General features: G+C 36.4%; 1 protein-coding gene across 1 annotated transcript; it reads left to right on the top strand.

Moving 5' to 3' along the window:
• Positions 1-2,815: 2,815 nt before the first annotated feature.
• Positions 2,816-16,574, top strand: LOC127646730 (vasculin-like protein 1). Its single transcript, XM_052130576.1, has 12 exons — positions 2,816-2,982; positions 4,324-5,500; positions 5,864-5,977; positions 6,188-6,317; positions 9,306-9,622; positions 11,102-11,177; positions 12,578-12,774; positions 13,044-13,184; positions 13,432-13,587; positions 13,803-13,921; positions 14,341-14,443; positions 14,673-16,574. The coding sequence occupies exons 3-12, from the start codon at positions 5,918-5,920 to the stop codon at positions 14,820-14,822; spliced, it is 1,449 nt and encodes a 482-aa protein (XP_051986536.1). The 5' UTR covers positions 2,816-2,982; positions 4,324-5,500; positions 5,864-5,917; the 3' UTR covers positions 14,823-16,574.
• Positions 16,575-17,637: the final 1,063 nt, after the last annotated feature.

The raw sequence follows: 17,637 nt of genomic DNA, 5'->3' as shown, positions 1-17,637 counted from the left end.
AGATGGCAGAATAAGAGTTCTGTTAAAAGTCCTACGGAAGTGTCCCGGTTTATTTTCGGGGGGACACATGCTTAGTAAATTTCCGTGTGATCGTATCACTCTGTGAGAATCTTTCAACATCAATAAAATTATGTTGAGGTATCAAAATATTATGTTTAATGTCCAATAAAGTTGATTAATCGTGATATCTCGTGACTTTTAATTTCGATATTATGACCTAGTCTTTTTCATGTTTGTTTATTAATGGTACAGTTATTGTTGGCACATTTAAATGTGTCTCACCAAAAGATGTAAACCAGATTTGTTAGTGGTCTAGCTATGAAGGGAAATGTATTTTTTTTGTTATTGACGTTTTTTTGTACATTTAGGGGGTGATCACAAAAAACTCAGAGGCTGAAAATGAAAAGTATTTTATCTGTGCATCATGCATGCCACATCATTTTACTTTTATTTAGTTCACCATACATAAGATATTGGCCATCTTTGGCATTCAAATTGCATTGCAAAATAAAAAAGAATTTATTACAATACCTCAAGTTTCTCATTAGACTTTGTTTGCTGACTGTTTTCTTGTTTATTACTGATATTATGGCATAAGCTTGTCGTAATTATCAGTACTTTCAACTTACCAGTTCTTAGTTAACAGTATTTTTATTCCTAAAATCCTATTCCTACTTTTATTTAAAAAATAAATTAAAATTAAATTTTAGTTTAAAATAGGCTACTGTTTTCCAAGTGAAATATATAATTCTTTAAATATATTAGATTCGTGTTTGTAACGACCTTGGATATTTCAAAACAAAATAACATTTCTCTAATTGCAAAATGAAAGAAAAATGATGATCTAATGTGGATTTCTTGATTTAAAAATACCGTTGTGTCTGGTAACAGGGGCATAAGATGGCTAGAAATAGCATTTTAGCTAAACGTAAAGCTAAATGTTCTTGACAATTGACCAAAAGTATATTTCTAATTCTGCTTCTCTGATCTTACTTCAAACTTACTTTTCTGTCTGCTCAAATGAATGTATACATGGAATGGATAAATGTTTCAAACTAATAAACTAAATATTAAATTAAACAAATGACAATAAAATTCTAAGTAATCTCTTCGGTAATCAAAATACTTTTTGAATGTAACTGTATTCTGATTACCAGCTATTTAAATTTTAACTGTAGTTGAAAACAATTACTAATATTTTGTATTTTAAATACATAATCCCATTACATGTATTACCTTGGCCCTATGTTTGGGTTATAATTTCCTGTAGTGTTTGGACAAAAGAGGATTGTACTGAATATTTAATTCCTTATGTTGTAAATTTATAAATTACTTGACATCTTCACAATAGTCTTCATATTTTTTTCACAGCGTTTATGATCACATACACAAGCATAAAATATGCTGCCTATGTATCACTCAAAAGTTTCTGTTAAGTTTTTTGTAGATGTAAAATAAATATAAACACTTAAATGCTTTAGGCTACAGATCACTCACAATGATGGTATATTTTTAAGTTGTTTGTAATATATTGGCAGTGCTGAGTACTTCATTACATAACTAGATTACGCAACCAAGTACTTGTAATTAGATTAATTTACATTTTCAAATACTTGTAATCAAATACAGTTATTTTTATGGATTACATGATTACATTAATCAGGCAACTGCAGTGAATTGTTTATAATTTATTGATCCCCCTTCTTTTATAATATTGTAAGTCTTCAAGTGTTTTCGTAAACCGTAAGAGGGTTGTGGAATATGCAACACAGACCTGATACGAGCCATCAGACAGTTAATTACACTGAAGGTGGAGCGGTAATTCACACTCAAATGCCAAACCGATTGCATTACTGCTATAAAGTTAGATTTAGTTTTGCAAATTGCTGTTGCATTCTGCTTCAAAAATTTACATGAATGCACGTTTGCAACAACTTTTGAGACTTTATTTTTTCTGTGAAGTTGATTCACAAATATAACTGGTCTGGGCTGTGTTTCCCAAAAGCATCGTAAACCTATCGTAGAAACCACTGGTGCCAGTGGTCTCTATGATCGATTTTTAGCTTGCAATGCTTTTGGGAAACGCAGCCCAGATCAGTTACCACACATGGACGGCGTTTATAATGCAAAAATTGACAAAGAACATTTTAAGTGCCTTTTTTTATTGAATTCAGAAACAGGCAAATAGCGTGTAAAACACACACACACGCACTAAACATACCAATTATAATATTTTAATCCATAAAGTATGTTTTCTTTAATGCACTTAAGCAACTTTGTCAAAATAGTGCAATCTTTTCCAACTCAAATGCATGTGACATCAAATAAACAAGAATTTGGCCAAAAGTCATCCAAAAGTAATGTAAAAGCAATCAGATTAGATTACACTATAAATGTAATCCAATAGATTACGTTGCGATTTTAGTAACATAATTTCTAATCAGCACCAGGTTACAATTCAGAACTAATCTACCCAGCACTGTATTAGGACAACACATATTTGGTTATTTTTGCATAACTTCATCATGTTGTTAATGGCAGTCAAATTCTTTCAGACAAGGTGGACTCAAGGGATGCCTCATGGCAGCTTCAGTAATTTGCATTACTGGAGCGCACACATTCTTCAACGCTTTTCACATAATATTTTGATACCATCTAATTACGTGTATTTCACGAGTAGTTAAATCCATTTAAAAAGTCCGCGCTATATCTGTTTGAAGCTGTCTCGTGGGTAAATCCTCTTTCTGAGGGGAATGTTATTATGCGGGGCCAGGCAGAGCGCTCTGAGATCGATTAGCTCGTCTGTTCACAAGTAGACAGGAACAAGCTAGATGGATTGGTAAAGTCGGAACGAGTGTGATTAAAAAACACAAACAAAATACAGAATCAGAAACACGACAATCTCCAAACTGTCAAATTGCATTGACAAGTGCTGCATCGTTGTCTTCGATTAATTTGTTGGGACTGACAAGGGATAAAAAGGTAGGTGTATGTGGAAGTGTTTATTTGGTGGTTTAAATATCGACAGGGAGCCATTTTACAACACTTTATTTCTGCTCGGAATGCTAACTTAGCTTAGCTTAGCTCGCGCCGTGGCTAAAACAACATACATACTCGTTATATTGCACAGTCACTGGGCTATGCAGGTGTCTAATGACACCTACAAGTCTCTTTATTAAAAACAGTTCAACTTTAAACAATCAGCGTGGACTGTAAGGTTTATACACACATTGAATGGCCTACTATGCTAACTGCCGTTCTATCGAGTGTTCAGTAAGTAGAAAGACAAATGCGTATTTAATACTTGTTTGTTATGATTTCCGCCATTCATAAGCTACAATTGACCCCAAAACTCTTGGCTGCATTTATTAAATATTACTTTGCGATCATCATAAAGCACTTTCAAGTTTATTTAAGGTAATATCGTGCAGCTAACTCTATTGCTAGTTATAAGTTTCCTTTTATTTTTAAACCAGTTTATCTTTTACTTTTAACAAATAATTTAGCTTATCTTACAGTAACGTATCTAGATAATGCATGGCTGTGGACAATATTGTTTCATATAAAACCTGACAGAGTTGATTAGTTATATTAAGAATGAAGTTAAACAACAGACACTGATAAGTAGTCTTATCCAAATGCCAAAACTAGCTGACAGATTTTGCCTGAGTTTGCAGAAGTGTACAAATCTTTATTCTGTAAAGATAATTCTATTGCTCCATTACTACTGCATGCCTCAAAGCGGAGCTCTAAAAACAAGTTACTACTAACTGAAAGAATACATGAGTTTGAGTTGTTTACTTTTTTTACATTGTTTATTGCAGGTTGTGTTATTAGAATGGGAAAATATGGGATCAGTTTTGGTAGCACATTTGAAACACATGATTGCTGGTGTGTTGTCAATGTCAAACTTTTTGTTTCAGCACCAGGTTGTTTAGCTCAGAAGTCAGTATTTGTGTAGTTATAACATGTATGTATAATGAGAAATTGAAATTTTCGGTGGTGTTATTGGCAACATAATATTTTCAAAATTATGTAAAACCTTTTCGTATTTTAATTGATTTATTTGTTGGTTAAATCTAAATTGAATCTAACGATGTAATACTAAATGCATGCAAAATAATGAAATGTTTAAAAGTTTCAGATAAAGCAGAATAAAGCTTATCAGACTTGCAGGTCACTGCTTGCCATATGTCAACTACCCATTTGCTGAAGTTGGCCTAAGCATTGGTATTGCTGTATGCCTGGAGATAATGCTTTTTTGTTCTAAATTAATTCAAATGTGGCTATTTAAAGATAAAATATTGTTTGTGTTTTTTACAGAGTTGGTGTGCTGATTAATTGTGAAGATCTGGAGGAAGAACAACCTGTAGGATTTCTGCTCTGACCTCAAGGATTTTAAGAGACTGAGATCGCCCTACATGCAATAATATAAGCTGGAGTACAGCTGTTGTTTCACTGTTAATGTTCAAGGTTCCCTTGCAGCTGGACGCTTTTGATTTGGTCCTGTTAAGTGGCTGTTAAATCACAAATGCACATTACACTGTGTTTAACAACACCTCTGTTAAGAGTCTGTGCACTTTGGCATAAAGTTATTAATCTGCGGAAGTCAGGAAGTGTTGTTGGTGGTCAGATCATATGTCAATTTAATATTTCTGGTAGCTTGATGTGATATTGGTTCACCAGTCATTTTTCAGTCATGTGGACCACGAGGTAAAGATGTCAATTTTTTCACCCATTTGGTTTGCTAAATCATCCAAAGTATGAGCTGTTGAAGGCTAAAGAAAAATAACATAAAGCACTCTTAGCTATTGTGATGTGACAAATCAGCCCCCCTCCCCCTTTCGCCCTGACGTAGCACCTTTGCTGTTTTGATGAGGTGAATATATATTTAGATCGGCACTTTCCGCAAAACAGCATTGTGTGGTACAACCCCGCCCTCTGTATTTTTGTCACTCTGTGTGTGTCTTCATCTGAAAATGAGTTCGTAAATTAGCTTCTGAGTGTCAGAGCAGGCACAACGTGCTGCTACCACAAGCCCTCAGAATAAGAGACTGATCAATCCAAGACTCAGGCAGAGTTCCATTTCAAAAGACATTGGATTCCTTAATTTGTACTCGGTCAGCCTGAATGCAAGCCGTCATCGTCGGTGAACTAAGGGTGTCCTGGAGAGTCACTCAGGCATTACTGATCAAACACATCAGCTACTCTTCCACAACTACACGCCAGTCACATTGATCAACAACAACACGCCTCGCATCACCATCTCTTCCTTCAACTTACAATTTCACCTTGCGTGGGGAGTTGACGAGTTCACCCTGCGTACGTTACGCTTCCATTTCCCTCACTGCACCATCCTGGAAACTGGAATTTGGTGAGTTTATCAGGGAACTGAGTTTACCCTGAGGCTGCTGAGCCAGTGAAAAGTGCATTGGTTGGGCCCTCTGCACAAACACAGACAAGGACAGGGCCATCGAACTACAGAGCCTTTGTCTCTGGGGTAAGGAGCTACATAATTTAGCTGGAATGCTTTTTGATATTGTTTATATTGCATCCTGAATGAGTTACCTCTTTCTAATAAAACTTGAGATTTGCCATTAAGTATAAATTAATTTTGTTAGAGAGTTTGTTGTCTTGCAGTCTAAGTAGATACAGTAGGCTATATCAATCATATACCAAGGCCAAGAGATGACACAGAATTACAGAGTTTAGTGATGTGTTTTAAACTATTTGCAAAAACTTGCTACCTTGTCGTTTAGAAAAGATTTTAGAAATTAAATGCTGGGTTTGCATTTATGGGTAGTATTTGTAGTAGTTGTAGTTATAGTGATTGTAGTTGATTTGTTGTTGCTCGCACTGTTAGTTCAGGCCATGAGGTTTGATGCCTCCATCCACTGACGGGAGACACTGGACCTAAATGGCGCAGCATGACTTTGTTCCTGCCTGGCTTAACTTCTCCACGCCTCAGCCCGCCAAGGTATAATAACAGATTGTTGTGATCTTGTATTGACTTTGTGCAAGGTTTTTTTATTATTATTCAGCACAGCATGGCTTAAATGCCTTTCTTATTTCTCTTGATTTCAAAGGAAAATCATTCTTTTCTAAAATAAACTTTTTAAAGCTGAAGCTGTCTGCAATGGCTAAATGCAGCTGAAAGCTGTTTCATTTGTGTGTGTTTGTGATTTAGTCCCCTGCTGCCCCCCTTGAGAAGCATGGAGAGCACTTTCCCAGAGGAGACAGCCGGCCGGGAGTAAACCGCCGCAGACACAACTCCTCTGATGGCTTTTTCAACAATGACCCGCTCAGAGCCCCTGGAGGTAGGGGAACATGCAAATCTTTACTTCTCCACACATGCCACTTTTCCGCTGACAGTGATGATGCCCTATCTGGAGCTATTCCACATGTTCCCATTGCACAAAAGGCAGCTCCAGACCAGAAAAAAAAAAAATCGGCTCTGCTTTGGCCCCTAAAACTAGCTGGTCTCTAATCAGGAACCGCTAACTTCAGAAGCCGGGTGGGTGTGGGATCATTTCTGAAGTGTTTGCACCAAGTAAAGTTTTTTTAGAACAAGAAGTCTGGTAAGACTTATGCAAATCAAAACTAAATTGCACAAAAAAAGAATGCTTGCATTATAATCAATGAAACGTGTATGTTTATTCTGCCTGTCCATCTGAAATAAAATATTATGTACAAATATCATATATGAATTGATTGCTATGAATTTTATTTTTTATATATTTAGCTGAAATATGCAACTTTTTCAGTGTAAAAATACTTTCTTCTATCCCATCTTTATACAGTGGCAAGAGTATGTGAATTCTTTGGAATTAGCTGGTTTTCTGGATTAATTGGTCATAAAATGTTATCTCATCTTCATCAAAATCAGTGTCAGTCAAGTATAGACAAATACAATGTGGTTAAGATAACAACACAATTATAATTTTTCATGTCTTTATTGAGCACATCCCATTAAATATTCACAGTGCTGTGAAAAAAAAAGAAGTAAACCCTTGGATTTAACTGGTTGGTCGTCATTTGGCAGCAGTAACCTCAACCTCAGTAACCCCTGGTATTAGGGCTGCAACATTCAGAAGAAATTTTGGACCATTCTTCCTTGCAGAACTGCTTCAGCTCAGTAATGTTATTAGGATGTCTTGTGTGAGCAGCTCTTTTGAGGTCATTCCACAGCATCTTTATTGGGTTAAGGTCAGCTCTGACTGGGTGACTCCAAAAGGTGGACTTTCTTTTTTTGAAGTCATTCTGTAGTGGATTTACTTTTATGTTTACGGTCCTACTGCAATACCCAACTTCTACTGCGCTTCAGCTGGCGCACAGCAACCCTGACATTATCCTGTAGGATATCTTGATAAACTTGGGAATTAATTTTTCCCTCGTCGATTGCAAGCGTTCCAAGCCCCGATGCAGCAGAGTAGCCCCTAATCATGATGTTCCCTCCACCATACACAATTGAGATGATGTTTTCATTAGGGATGTACAGATACAATTTTTTTTGAGAATGAGTACAAGTACCAATACTTTCTTTCTGATGCTCACCGATCTCGATACCTTTTTTTCATAACTCCATATCAACAGATTATTTCAACGTTATCATCAAAATGGTGTTTATAATAAACAATTTGAATCAAATGAAAATGACAATTAATTTTCAACATTATATTGTATTCTTTTTTTTACCAAATAAATGCTTTATATACACAAAGCACAATCCAAAATACAGCTTTTTAGTTATATTTTGTCAAATAAAGTGCTGCATAACAGAACAACATTTATGTGAGATATTGCTTAAATATAATACAAGTACCATTGATTTATTAATATTATTAGTAATACAGTAGTAATACAGTGGATATTACATAACTTGACCATAGAGATATATTTCTGTCATACGTTATTACATTTAAATTGAGCTTTTATTCTGAAGTGTTTTTGTATGATTTCAGTAGCTTTTTAATCTGAAAAAGACAGGTGCTACTTGACTCAAAATGATTATTAAACTGCAGATTGTTTACATAATGACATTCGTTTGTTTTTGGTATTTTTATGAGTACATGTGTGTGGTATTGGACCCGATTCATATACCAGTATCTGGACATACCTAGTTTTCATCTTGGTATGCGGTGCTCTTTTTACGTTATTGGTAGTGCTGCATGTTCTTCCCAAACAATTCAATCTTCATTTCATTGGTCCAAAAAAAACAATGTGAAGTGTAAAGGTTGGAAAACAGTGGTTTCCTTTGTGGTGTCCTGCCATGGACAACATGCCTGTTTAATGCTTTCCGTATGGTAGACTTATGAACAGAGATGTTTACAAGATCCAAGGATTCCCTCAAGTCTTTAGCTCTCACACTAGGCTTCTTTTTTACCCTATTTAGCATTCTGCAGTGTGCCTTTTGAGTCATCTTTGTTGGACGGCCACTTCTAGGGAGAGTAGCCACTGTACTAAATTGTTTCCATTTATAGTCAATTTGTCAAATGTTGGACAGTTGAATATTTGTAACCCTTTCCAGTGTTATGCAAACAATTCATGATTGTAGGTCTTCTGAGATCTCTTTTTTGCGAGGTATGGTCCACGTCAGCAGATGCTTCTTGTCAATAGCAAACTCAAAATGCTTGAGTGCCTTTTATAATTCAAAGTAGCTACAACCCACACCTCCAATCTAGTTTCATTAATTGGAAGTCAGGTTTGCCAACTGCTGACTCTAGCTTTTGTTGACATCATTACGCTAATGGTTCACATATTTTTCCAACCTAAACTGTGAATGTTTGAATGAAGTATTCAAAATGTTCAAGAACAATACAATTAAATATGTTCTCAGAACTCCTAATGCAAGACTTATTAACTCAGCCACCTTATTTTTTTAAACATCTAAAAAAAAGTTAGTATTGACATATATTTTTGAAAGTTGATTGAAACATTTTATTTTTAACAAGTTTTGATAGTTGCGTCAAAATCAAGTCGTAAAATCATAAAGATGTCAAAGTACTGTGGATGTTAAATATGTTTTTAAAACTTGCAGGACCCCCTAAACAAAGACCACAATGCACTGTTTGTATGTGGGCAGGTTACGGTATGTTGTAACATAGTAAGTCAGGTCATTATTAGATCCTCAAGTCAGTGGAAACGCAGGTCTGTTCTAAGATCAGTTCTCAGTTCCACCGGCCAAACATAGCTCAACAGGAACCAGCACCATTTTGATGGAAAATGAGTAATAAAAGTTAGCTAACCTGTTTGTTCCAGTGCTTTTCACATGCTCCGTGTGATACCTGTGTTTGTTCTCTCATCAGGTGATGGTTGGCAGCAGCCATCTCTGTTGAGGCATGACTCTGTAGACTCTGGTGTTGCAAAGGGCAGTCAGGGGGGATTGGGAGGTGGACCAGGGTGGAAGGAGACCCCCAGCTGGCATGGGGCACAGAGGGGCCAGGATGGTCCTCACCACCACCATGCTCGGCATATCAAACGCGGTGGAGGCGAGAGGGACAGACAAGGGGGTCACCGACAGCGTAATGGAAACTTTCATCCACGCAAAGGTGGACCATATCAGGACAGATATTCTGATGAGGAGCGTAATGATGACAAGCTCAAGTTTGTTGATGAGGATTTTGTAAGTGCCCCCCAAACACTTTGGCTGGGTAAGAATATTGATTTCCCAATTAATTGCAATCTTTATTTGAATGATACGAAATTGATTCTTAAAATCCCAAGGTTGATATTTTAATCTATGCAGCAAACGTCTACAATGAGAGAATAAATATCTCTCATAAGCGATCAAATTTTGCACTATGTGGCTAAAAATGTCTTTGATTAGCTACTGGATGGTACATTATCAGATTTCACTTAGAAGTGATTGATTAGTATATTGACTAAGAAGTTCAGCACCAAGATCCTTTCACTGCGTCTTGAGAGTAAAAGTTTGGTTTGACACGTTCCATGTAATATGTCTAAAGATGAGATGCACACAAACCATTTGTCATTGATTAAAAGTATAGTTACCCAAAAAGAGTTTTTCTTCTGCAGAACACAAAGATTTTTAGAAGAATATCTCGGATCTGTAGGTCAATACAATGCAAGTGAATGGTGACCAAAACATATAAAGCTTCAAAATGCACATAAAGGCAGTATAAAAGTAATCCAAATTACTTTTTCACTTTACATCTTGCCATTGCAGTCTCTAGGGACAACCATGATTTGAAGCTCGATTACACTTCCTAGCAATTGACACATGCGCAGAGTGCTAGATGGTGCTGTGAAATCAAGCTTGAAATCATGATCGCCAAGGAGACTGCTTTCAAGGTGTACAGTCAAAAAGGAATTACATTTTGGTCTGTTCTCACTCAAAACCAACTGGATCACTTCAGAAGACATATACTAAACCACTGGAGACTTATGGTTTACATTTATGCTGAATTTATCTTCTCTTTGGAGTTCTGGTCACCATTCACTTGCATTGTATAGACTACAGAGCTGAGCTATTCTTAACTGTTGTGTTCATCAGCAGAAAGAAAGTCATACATGAGAGAATTTTCATTTTTGAGTATACTTTTTTTTTTCTTTAATGTCTCTATTAATACCCTTTTTTTACAGTCAGCTTTTAAATAAAAAAACAACAAAAATGTAAACATTTAGTACGGGTGCAGAAAAGAAGCCATGCGACTCCAATTGCTTTCAAAACACTTCTGTGAAATGCTTGCTGAATCTTACATTGATATGTTCTACTTATCTCTTATACTTGAAAACTAATGATTAAATACAATTTGTAAAATTAATATGTTTGAAATGTTCTAAGTTAGAAGGTCCTCTGTATAATTAACAGCATTAGCTGTTACATAACTGAAACATCATTGAAATATACCCAAATTAATTTAATCAAGAGCTTGTGTATCTTAATCGTATTGGGAAATCCGTTTCAATACCCAGCCCTACTTTGGCTTGCCTACTTGTGTAGTGAGATCACACCCCTACAAGGCACAAGTTAAATTACTGTTGTTACAGAGGTTTAGTTCTGTCATACTTTACCTGCCATTCATGCACTGACTGCATGCTGAATTTGAGCTCATGCTTTCTGTTTTCATACAAATTTCAGCCTTCCTTGAACCCAGAGACAACTGGAAAACCAGCAAATCAGCCTCGTGCTGTCGGGACTCCAGCAGGAGTATGGGGTAAAGATGCTTTGAGTCACCTTGTTCCAGTTACATAGAATTAATCTATTGTCTTATCTTTATATTGGTGTGATTAAAAAAGACAAGTGCAGTATTTTTTCCTGTGTTGATGTATTTCTTATTGAAACAGGAAGTTTGTTTGGGAGATATTGAAGGGTTCATCCAAATTTCTTTGTATAAAACCAATGAGCTTTTGGTAACGTCACCATAAACCATGATTTGGTACTTGTTAGTCCATTGCCTAGTATTTGGTGGAGGTATAGTCTCATTCTAGAGTAAAAGCCTGGGTATACATTGTGTAATAGAATAACAAATGAGTGTGACTTCGTTTAGAACAAAATCTGGCTTAAAAAATTTGTTTTTGAGTACGTTTTGGTGGTTAAACAGCTCGCCAGCACAAACCCTCAGGAAAACTCTGTACCTGCTGCTAAACACTTTCTCACTGCCATTTGCAGTAGAATTAAATTCATTACAAAATGTAAATGACAGATGGTAACCGGTCCATATTATGGCAGCGTATAGCATGTTAGCACATTAGCGTCATAAATACACATTGTAAAAATGACAAATTACACATTATATGCCGCATATACACTCACTGAGCACTCTATTAGGAACACTACGGTCTAAAAAAATTGCCCAATATGGTAAAGTCTGGACATTCTCCTACCTCTACCATCAAGGCATTTCCGTTCGCAGAACTGCTGCTCACTGGATGTTTTTTTGTGTGTGTGTGTTGTTTTTGGCACTATTCTGAGTATATTCTATAGACTGTTGTGTGTGAAAATCACAGGTGATCAGCAGTTACAGAAATACTCAAACCAGCCTGTCTGGCACCAATAATCATGATTAAATATTTTCCCCATTCTGATGGTTGATGTGAACATTTACTGAAGCTCCTGACCTTTATCTGCATAATTGTATACATTGCACAGCTCCCACACAATTGACTGTGTAGATAATTGCATGAATAAGTATGTGTATGGGTGTTCCTAATAAAGTGCTCAGTGAGTGTTTAGTACCATACTTTAAATCATCATTGAGTGGTTAAAACAGAATCTAGTGGGGTACCTGGTTGAGAATCACTATTCTAGTGTTTGGACATAAACATGTGTAGTGCAGGCGTCAATATCTTGTTTTGCTTTCCCAAAGAAGGCTGTACATTTTTATATATATATATATATATATATATATATATATATATATATATATATATAGTATGTATGTATATATACTGTATATGCTTAAAGTACATTTTCAAAGAGTATCCTAGCTTAAAAATGACCTCAATAAATTAAGTAAAAATCAGACTTTAATATTTAATGGCTTTTAAAACTAGCTTCCAGTGGGTGGTTGTCCTATGCATTGCACATAAACATAAATGTCTCCCTCCATTACAGAGAACCCCCCTAGTGCTAAGCAGGCTATGTCTAAAATGCTGGTCATTAAGAAAGTGTCTAAGGAGGACCCCAGTGCTGCATTCTCAGCTGGCTTTGCCAGTGCTGGCCCTCTACCCGCCAATGGTTCTAAAGTCCCCATCACTGGACCCAGTGTCTACAAGAATCTGGTGCCCAAACCTGCCACTGCCCCCACCAAGGTACTGTATTTTAAGCAAGTGTGTCTAAAAATAGTACTTTTGTGATTTAACTTGGAGCACTCACTTAATGGATCACATCGTTTGTTAGTCATTTTTCCTTTAATGTTGAAGGCCAAACAGTTTTTTATTTAATGTTAGGTTCCTTTGAAGAGCCAGAAGATTCTAACTCATAAACTTTTTGTTACTGAAAGTAATTATTAGGGCACTTATGTAACAGACAGTGAAATAATATTTCCTATTATAAATAAAAATGTTCTATCCTTTTGTAGTCTGGCCCATGGAAACCCAATGGAAGGGAAACTAAAGTGGGTTTGCATTTTTCTGGACGGGATTCAGCCTTCACCAGTCCCGTTTCTGTGACCAAACCTCTGACGCCCGTCAGTGCACCTGCACATGGCACCTCTAAAGAGGTAAAGTATGATGGGGACAGCCATGGAAGCAATATCAATCTACAAGCTCTGCATTATATACAGATGGTCATTGATTAAATATGCAATATAAACAAATGGATGTTTTTATTTGAAACTTTCAGATGTTGTTGTTTTCAGTAATCTCCTTTGAATGTGTCTATCCAAAGCAGAATATCAATAATTAAAATGTTGCCTGCCCAGCATTTTTTTTGCTGTATTAATATTTCCTTCTCTTCTCACTCCAAAGCCACCCTCCAGCACCACCCCTCCCATAGACATAACCCCCTCACGGCTAAAGCTGATGCGGCGCAGCACAGACCGTAAGAGTGAGTTCCTGCGTGGACTAAAGGATGAGAGAAACGGGGATGTGAGTGGCTGCCACAGCCCAGGAGCCCCAGCAGAGGTGCTAATGAATTCAGCTCTGATCAGTTGTCTGAGTGGTTCCTGTTCATGGCCACTGATAAATAGAATTGCTCATAGCTATGTCTGTATGATATGATATATTGTTGAATGTATTGTTTGAATTGTTGCTCAACAATGTATGCTTTTTGATAAGTAAACACTGTTGGTAAAAAATTCTTGCTGAAGCCATTGTTTGTGGGTTATCCTTTTGTTTAGGGAGAGGGAAGTACCCCTGAACCAAAAGAATTTGGAGAAAGTCATGAAAATGGCATCTCCCACTCTCTCAGTGACTCAGACACAGAGCACTTGTCCAGCTCTCTGGAGGCTGAACACAGGTCAGAGTAACCACATACAGACACCCGTTAACACTTTACAATAAGGTTCCATTCATTTGCATTAGATATTGCATTGGGTATCATGAACTAACAATGAACAATATATTTATTTACTGCATTTTTAAATCTTACTTCATGTTAATAATAACTAATGTTAACATATATACAACTTTCGATTTTAAAAATGTATTACTATGTTGAAATTAACATGAACGAAGATTAATACGCTGTAAAAGTATTTTTCTATGTTCATTCATGTTAACTAATGATGTTAACTAATGTTTACAAATGAAAATTATTGTAAAGTGTTATCAACCCATTGTCTACCAGCAGACACACACACAAACAGTCAACCAGCAATGCATAGACAGTGTCCGTTATCAACATACTCACTGACATACTCTGATTTTCTGTGTCAGGCTGCTGAAGGCTATGGGTTGGCAGGAATACCCAGAAAATGATGAAAATTTCCAACCTCTCACTGAGGATGAACTCAAAGAGTTTCAAGCAAAAACTGAACGGGTATGGGTCACACATGTTCATGTAAAATTAAATAAATGCGTTTAGTTTCCATCTTCGGTTTTGTTTTCCTCCAAGAATGTAAATTCTGTCATCATTTACTCACCCTTGTGTCGTTTCAGCACAAAAGACTTGGAATATGACACACAAGTCCTATGGACTACTTTCAGCATTTGTAGTGAGATCAATACATTTTTCTCTGTCACTGACTTTATTGTGTGTTTTGTGTCAGATGAAGAAGATTGGTCTGGGACGTAATGGTATCCTCTTAAAGCCACGTAGTGGGGCCCTGCTACCCTGGAGGAACACCCCTGGCCTGGAAGAGTGCTCTGAGTCCGAGACGAGCAGTAGCAGCCAGACCTCCGATGATGATGATTCCTAATGATGATGAAACCTAATGTGGCTTTAAACTCCCCTCCCCATTTCCAATTCACTCTTAATCTGTCTCTCCATTTCACCCATTTATTTAAAAAGAGAGAGAGAGTGAAAGGCTTCTTTTCATGGACAAGGATCATCAGTCATATCTCAGTTGGAGAGGAAGAGAAAAAAAACATTCACTTGTCACCTCATAGGCAATGTCTTTCTATTTGATTCCCCCTCTCTTTCCTTGTATGTATTTTGTTCTTTATCCTGAACTAGAAATGTCAAAGAAAGCCACACACCCTCCACCAGATCTTTTATTGTTTTGCTCGGGGAAAAGACTAATTCATAATAACACAAATTATAACCGTGATTAAACGTGAAATATGACATCATCTGAATGTTCTATAAAATGGCTTTGACACCTTTCTAAAAGTTTTTTCCTTTTCGCGAAAACAATTCTCGTAGCATTAGTGTTAAGATGAAACAATCATTGTGAGCTGCTGACTGCAACGTTGCTCCCGGTCCCTCATAGAAATGAGCTGAAGCCAGTCATCCCTGCAACAAGAAAGAACTAAAGCAACATTAAATATTTAATGTTTATTAAATGGACTGACACCGTTGGTCTGGCAGCTAGATCATCAGTCCGTTTCTGGCTCCAGTTCCGCCAAACTCTGATGATTTCCAGTTCTCATTCTGCAGTATCAAAATCAAACAAATATACCTGATTTAATTTTGTCTGCCAAGTGAGTGAACACATGTGAGCGTACATTTGAAACCTAGCTTAAGGAAATGTTCGTCATGTGGTGGCTTTTGAATTAAGGTCAAATTTGGTTGGAATGGTCTAATGTTTTACATGTGAAGTTATGGAAAACGTTCAATTCACTGAGGCTGGGTTCTGTTTGGGAAAAATGTTCAAAAAATCATAAACAGACTGTCTGATTTTTCCCCCTCAATAACTTAATGCAGTTTGATTTGAACCGTATTGAAACTGATGTTTCAGAGTGACTATAAAATGGCATAATTAATGCTGTGGCATTTATTTTCCAAAGCTTTACAGTCATTGCATGTAGATGATTAGGGGTATACATTAAACACAAAAAAGGTTTAAAGAATTTATTTAATCACAAAACCCTAATATAATCTACCCAATGGAATAGAAATGCATTAAAAATGATTGGGCTTATGTTTACAATGCAGGAATTGACCCAAGTTATCCAAGATTTGTAATTACTGTGAAATTTGTTTGAGCAATTCAATAAGATGGCTTGCACGCTTTGTTCTGCTATGTTGGTCTTTAAATAATTTGTTGTGAAGAAATCTTGACGCTGAGTTCTATCCCTGCTGCTGGCAGTGATCCATCTTTAAAAGTTCTTTATTTCATGAGGGACTGCTGGTGTAAATTGTGCATCTCCTTTTTTTCTTTTTGTACCTTGTTTTTCTCTGATAGGGTATAAAAATGGCTTTCACAGATTTAAATTTCTTTTTTTTAATTTTGGTACAGCTGTAAAAATTCCCACATAAATAGTTTGTTTTTCTTGTTTGCATTATATTGTTTCTGCAGCCTTGATATTCAGGGTGGATTGTAAAAAATATAAGAATAAAAAATTGTGAGTTTTGGAAGATTAAGATTATTTTGATAACATTATTTACAGATTTGAGCTGATAAAAAGGTGTCATGTATGGGTTTATCTGTATGAGACAAAGCAGACATAAACTGCATCATAATGAAAAAGAACAGAGGAAAAATTGTAATAAATATTTTGCATCAGTTTGCCAAACATGTCCAGCCTTTCGTTTTCTGCTGAAATACTTTTTGAAACCTACGTTTTCTTAATATTTCAACAAGACCAAAGGTAATGTTCTGAATATGCATGTAAAAGATAATAATACAAATTAAACCTTTTAAACTTGGATTGGCCACCAGTAGGAAAATCATCAAAATATTAACAACTGCTGTCTTGACTAAAACAAAATAGGTATCATTTGAAAGCTTAAAATATGTACATTCCACAGCATGCATGCGTTATGACCAAAACTGAAACAAATTTGACATTTGCAGACAATTCAAAAGTGTTTCGTTTTAATAAAAAAACGAAACGCGTTATATTTTCTCCCCAATTTGGAATTCACAATGTGCTCTAAATCCTCGTGGTGGCATAATGACTCACCTCAATCCGGGTGGTGGAGGACGAATCTCAGTTGCCTCTGCATTTAAGACTGTCAGTCCACGCATCTTGTCACATGGCTTGTTGAGCATGTTATCGCGGAGACTTCACGCTACTCTCCGTGGCGTCCATTCACAACTCGCCAGGCACCCCACTGAGCACAAGAACCACATTATAGCGACCACGAGGAGGTTACCCCAACATGACTACCCACCCTAGCAACCTGGTCAATTGTTTGCTTAGGAGCCCTGATTGGAGTCACTCAGCACACCCTGGATTCGAACTCGTGACTCCATGTGTGGTAGTCAGCATCTTTACTTGCTGAGCTACCCAGGCCCCACCTTCATTTTGATAACTTATTTTTGAAATAAGTAAAAATATCAACCTGATCATATAGCTTTGTCAAATGTTGTTTGAATGTTCTCAAAGAGTAGAATACAGCCTATTTGTTTTACTCGCAGACAAAAATAGTGTGTAATAGTGACGTATATTTCTTTGACTATTATGACGGTGTTGCTTATATGCCGCCTTTTTGCTTACAACTTCATGAAAAATAAACAACATAAAATATCACATATTACACAATGTAATCAGATGCATATATCATTAGATAATCCACACAAAGCTCAATGTTACATATAACCACCAGGAGATGGCACCATGTAAATG

The sequence above is a fragment of the Xyrauchen texanus genome, chromosome 7 (genome assembly GCF_025860055.1).
Source record: "Xyrauchen texanus isolate HMW12.3.18 chromosome 7, RBS_HiC_50CHRs, whole genome shotgun sequence".
Classification (NCBI taxonomy): domain Eukaryota; kingdom Metazoa; phylum Chordata; class Actinopteri; order Cypriniformes; family Catostomidae; genus Xyrauchen; species Xyrauchen texanus.
Note: the sequence above shows the minus strand (reverse complement) of the source record. Positions and strands in the feature narration are given on the sequence as shown.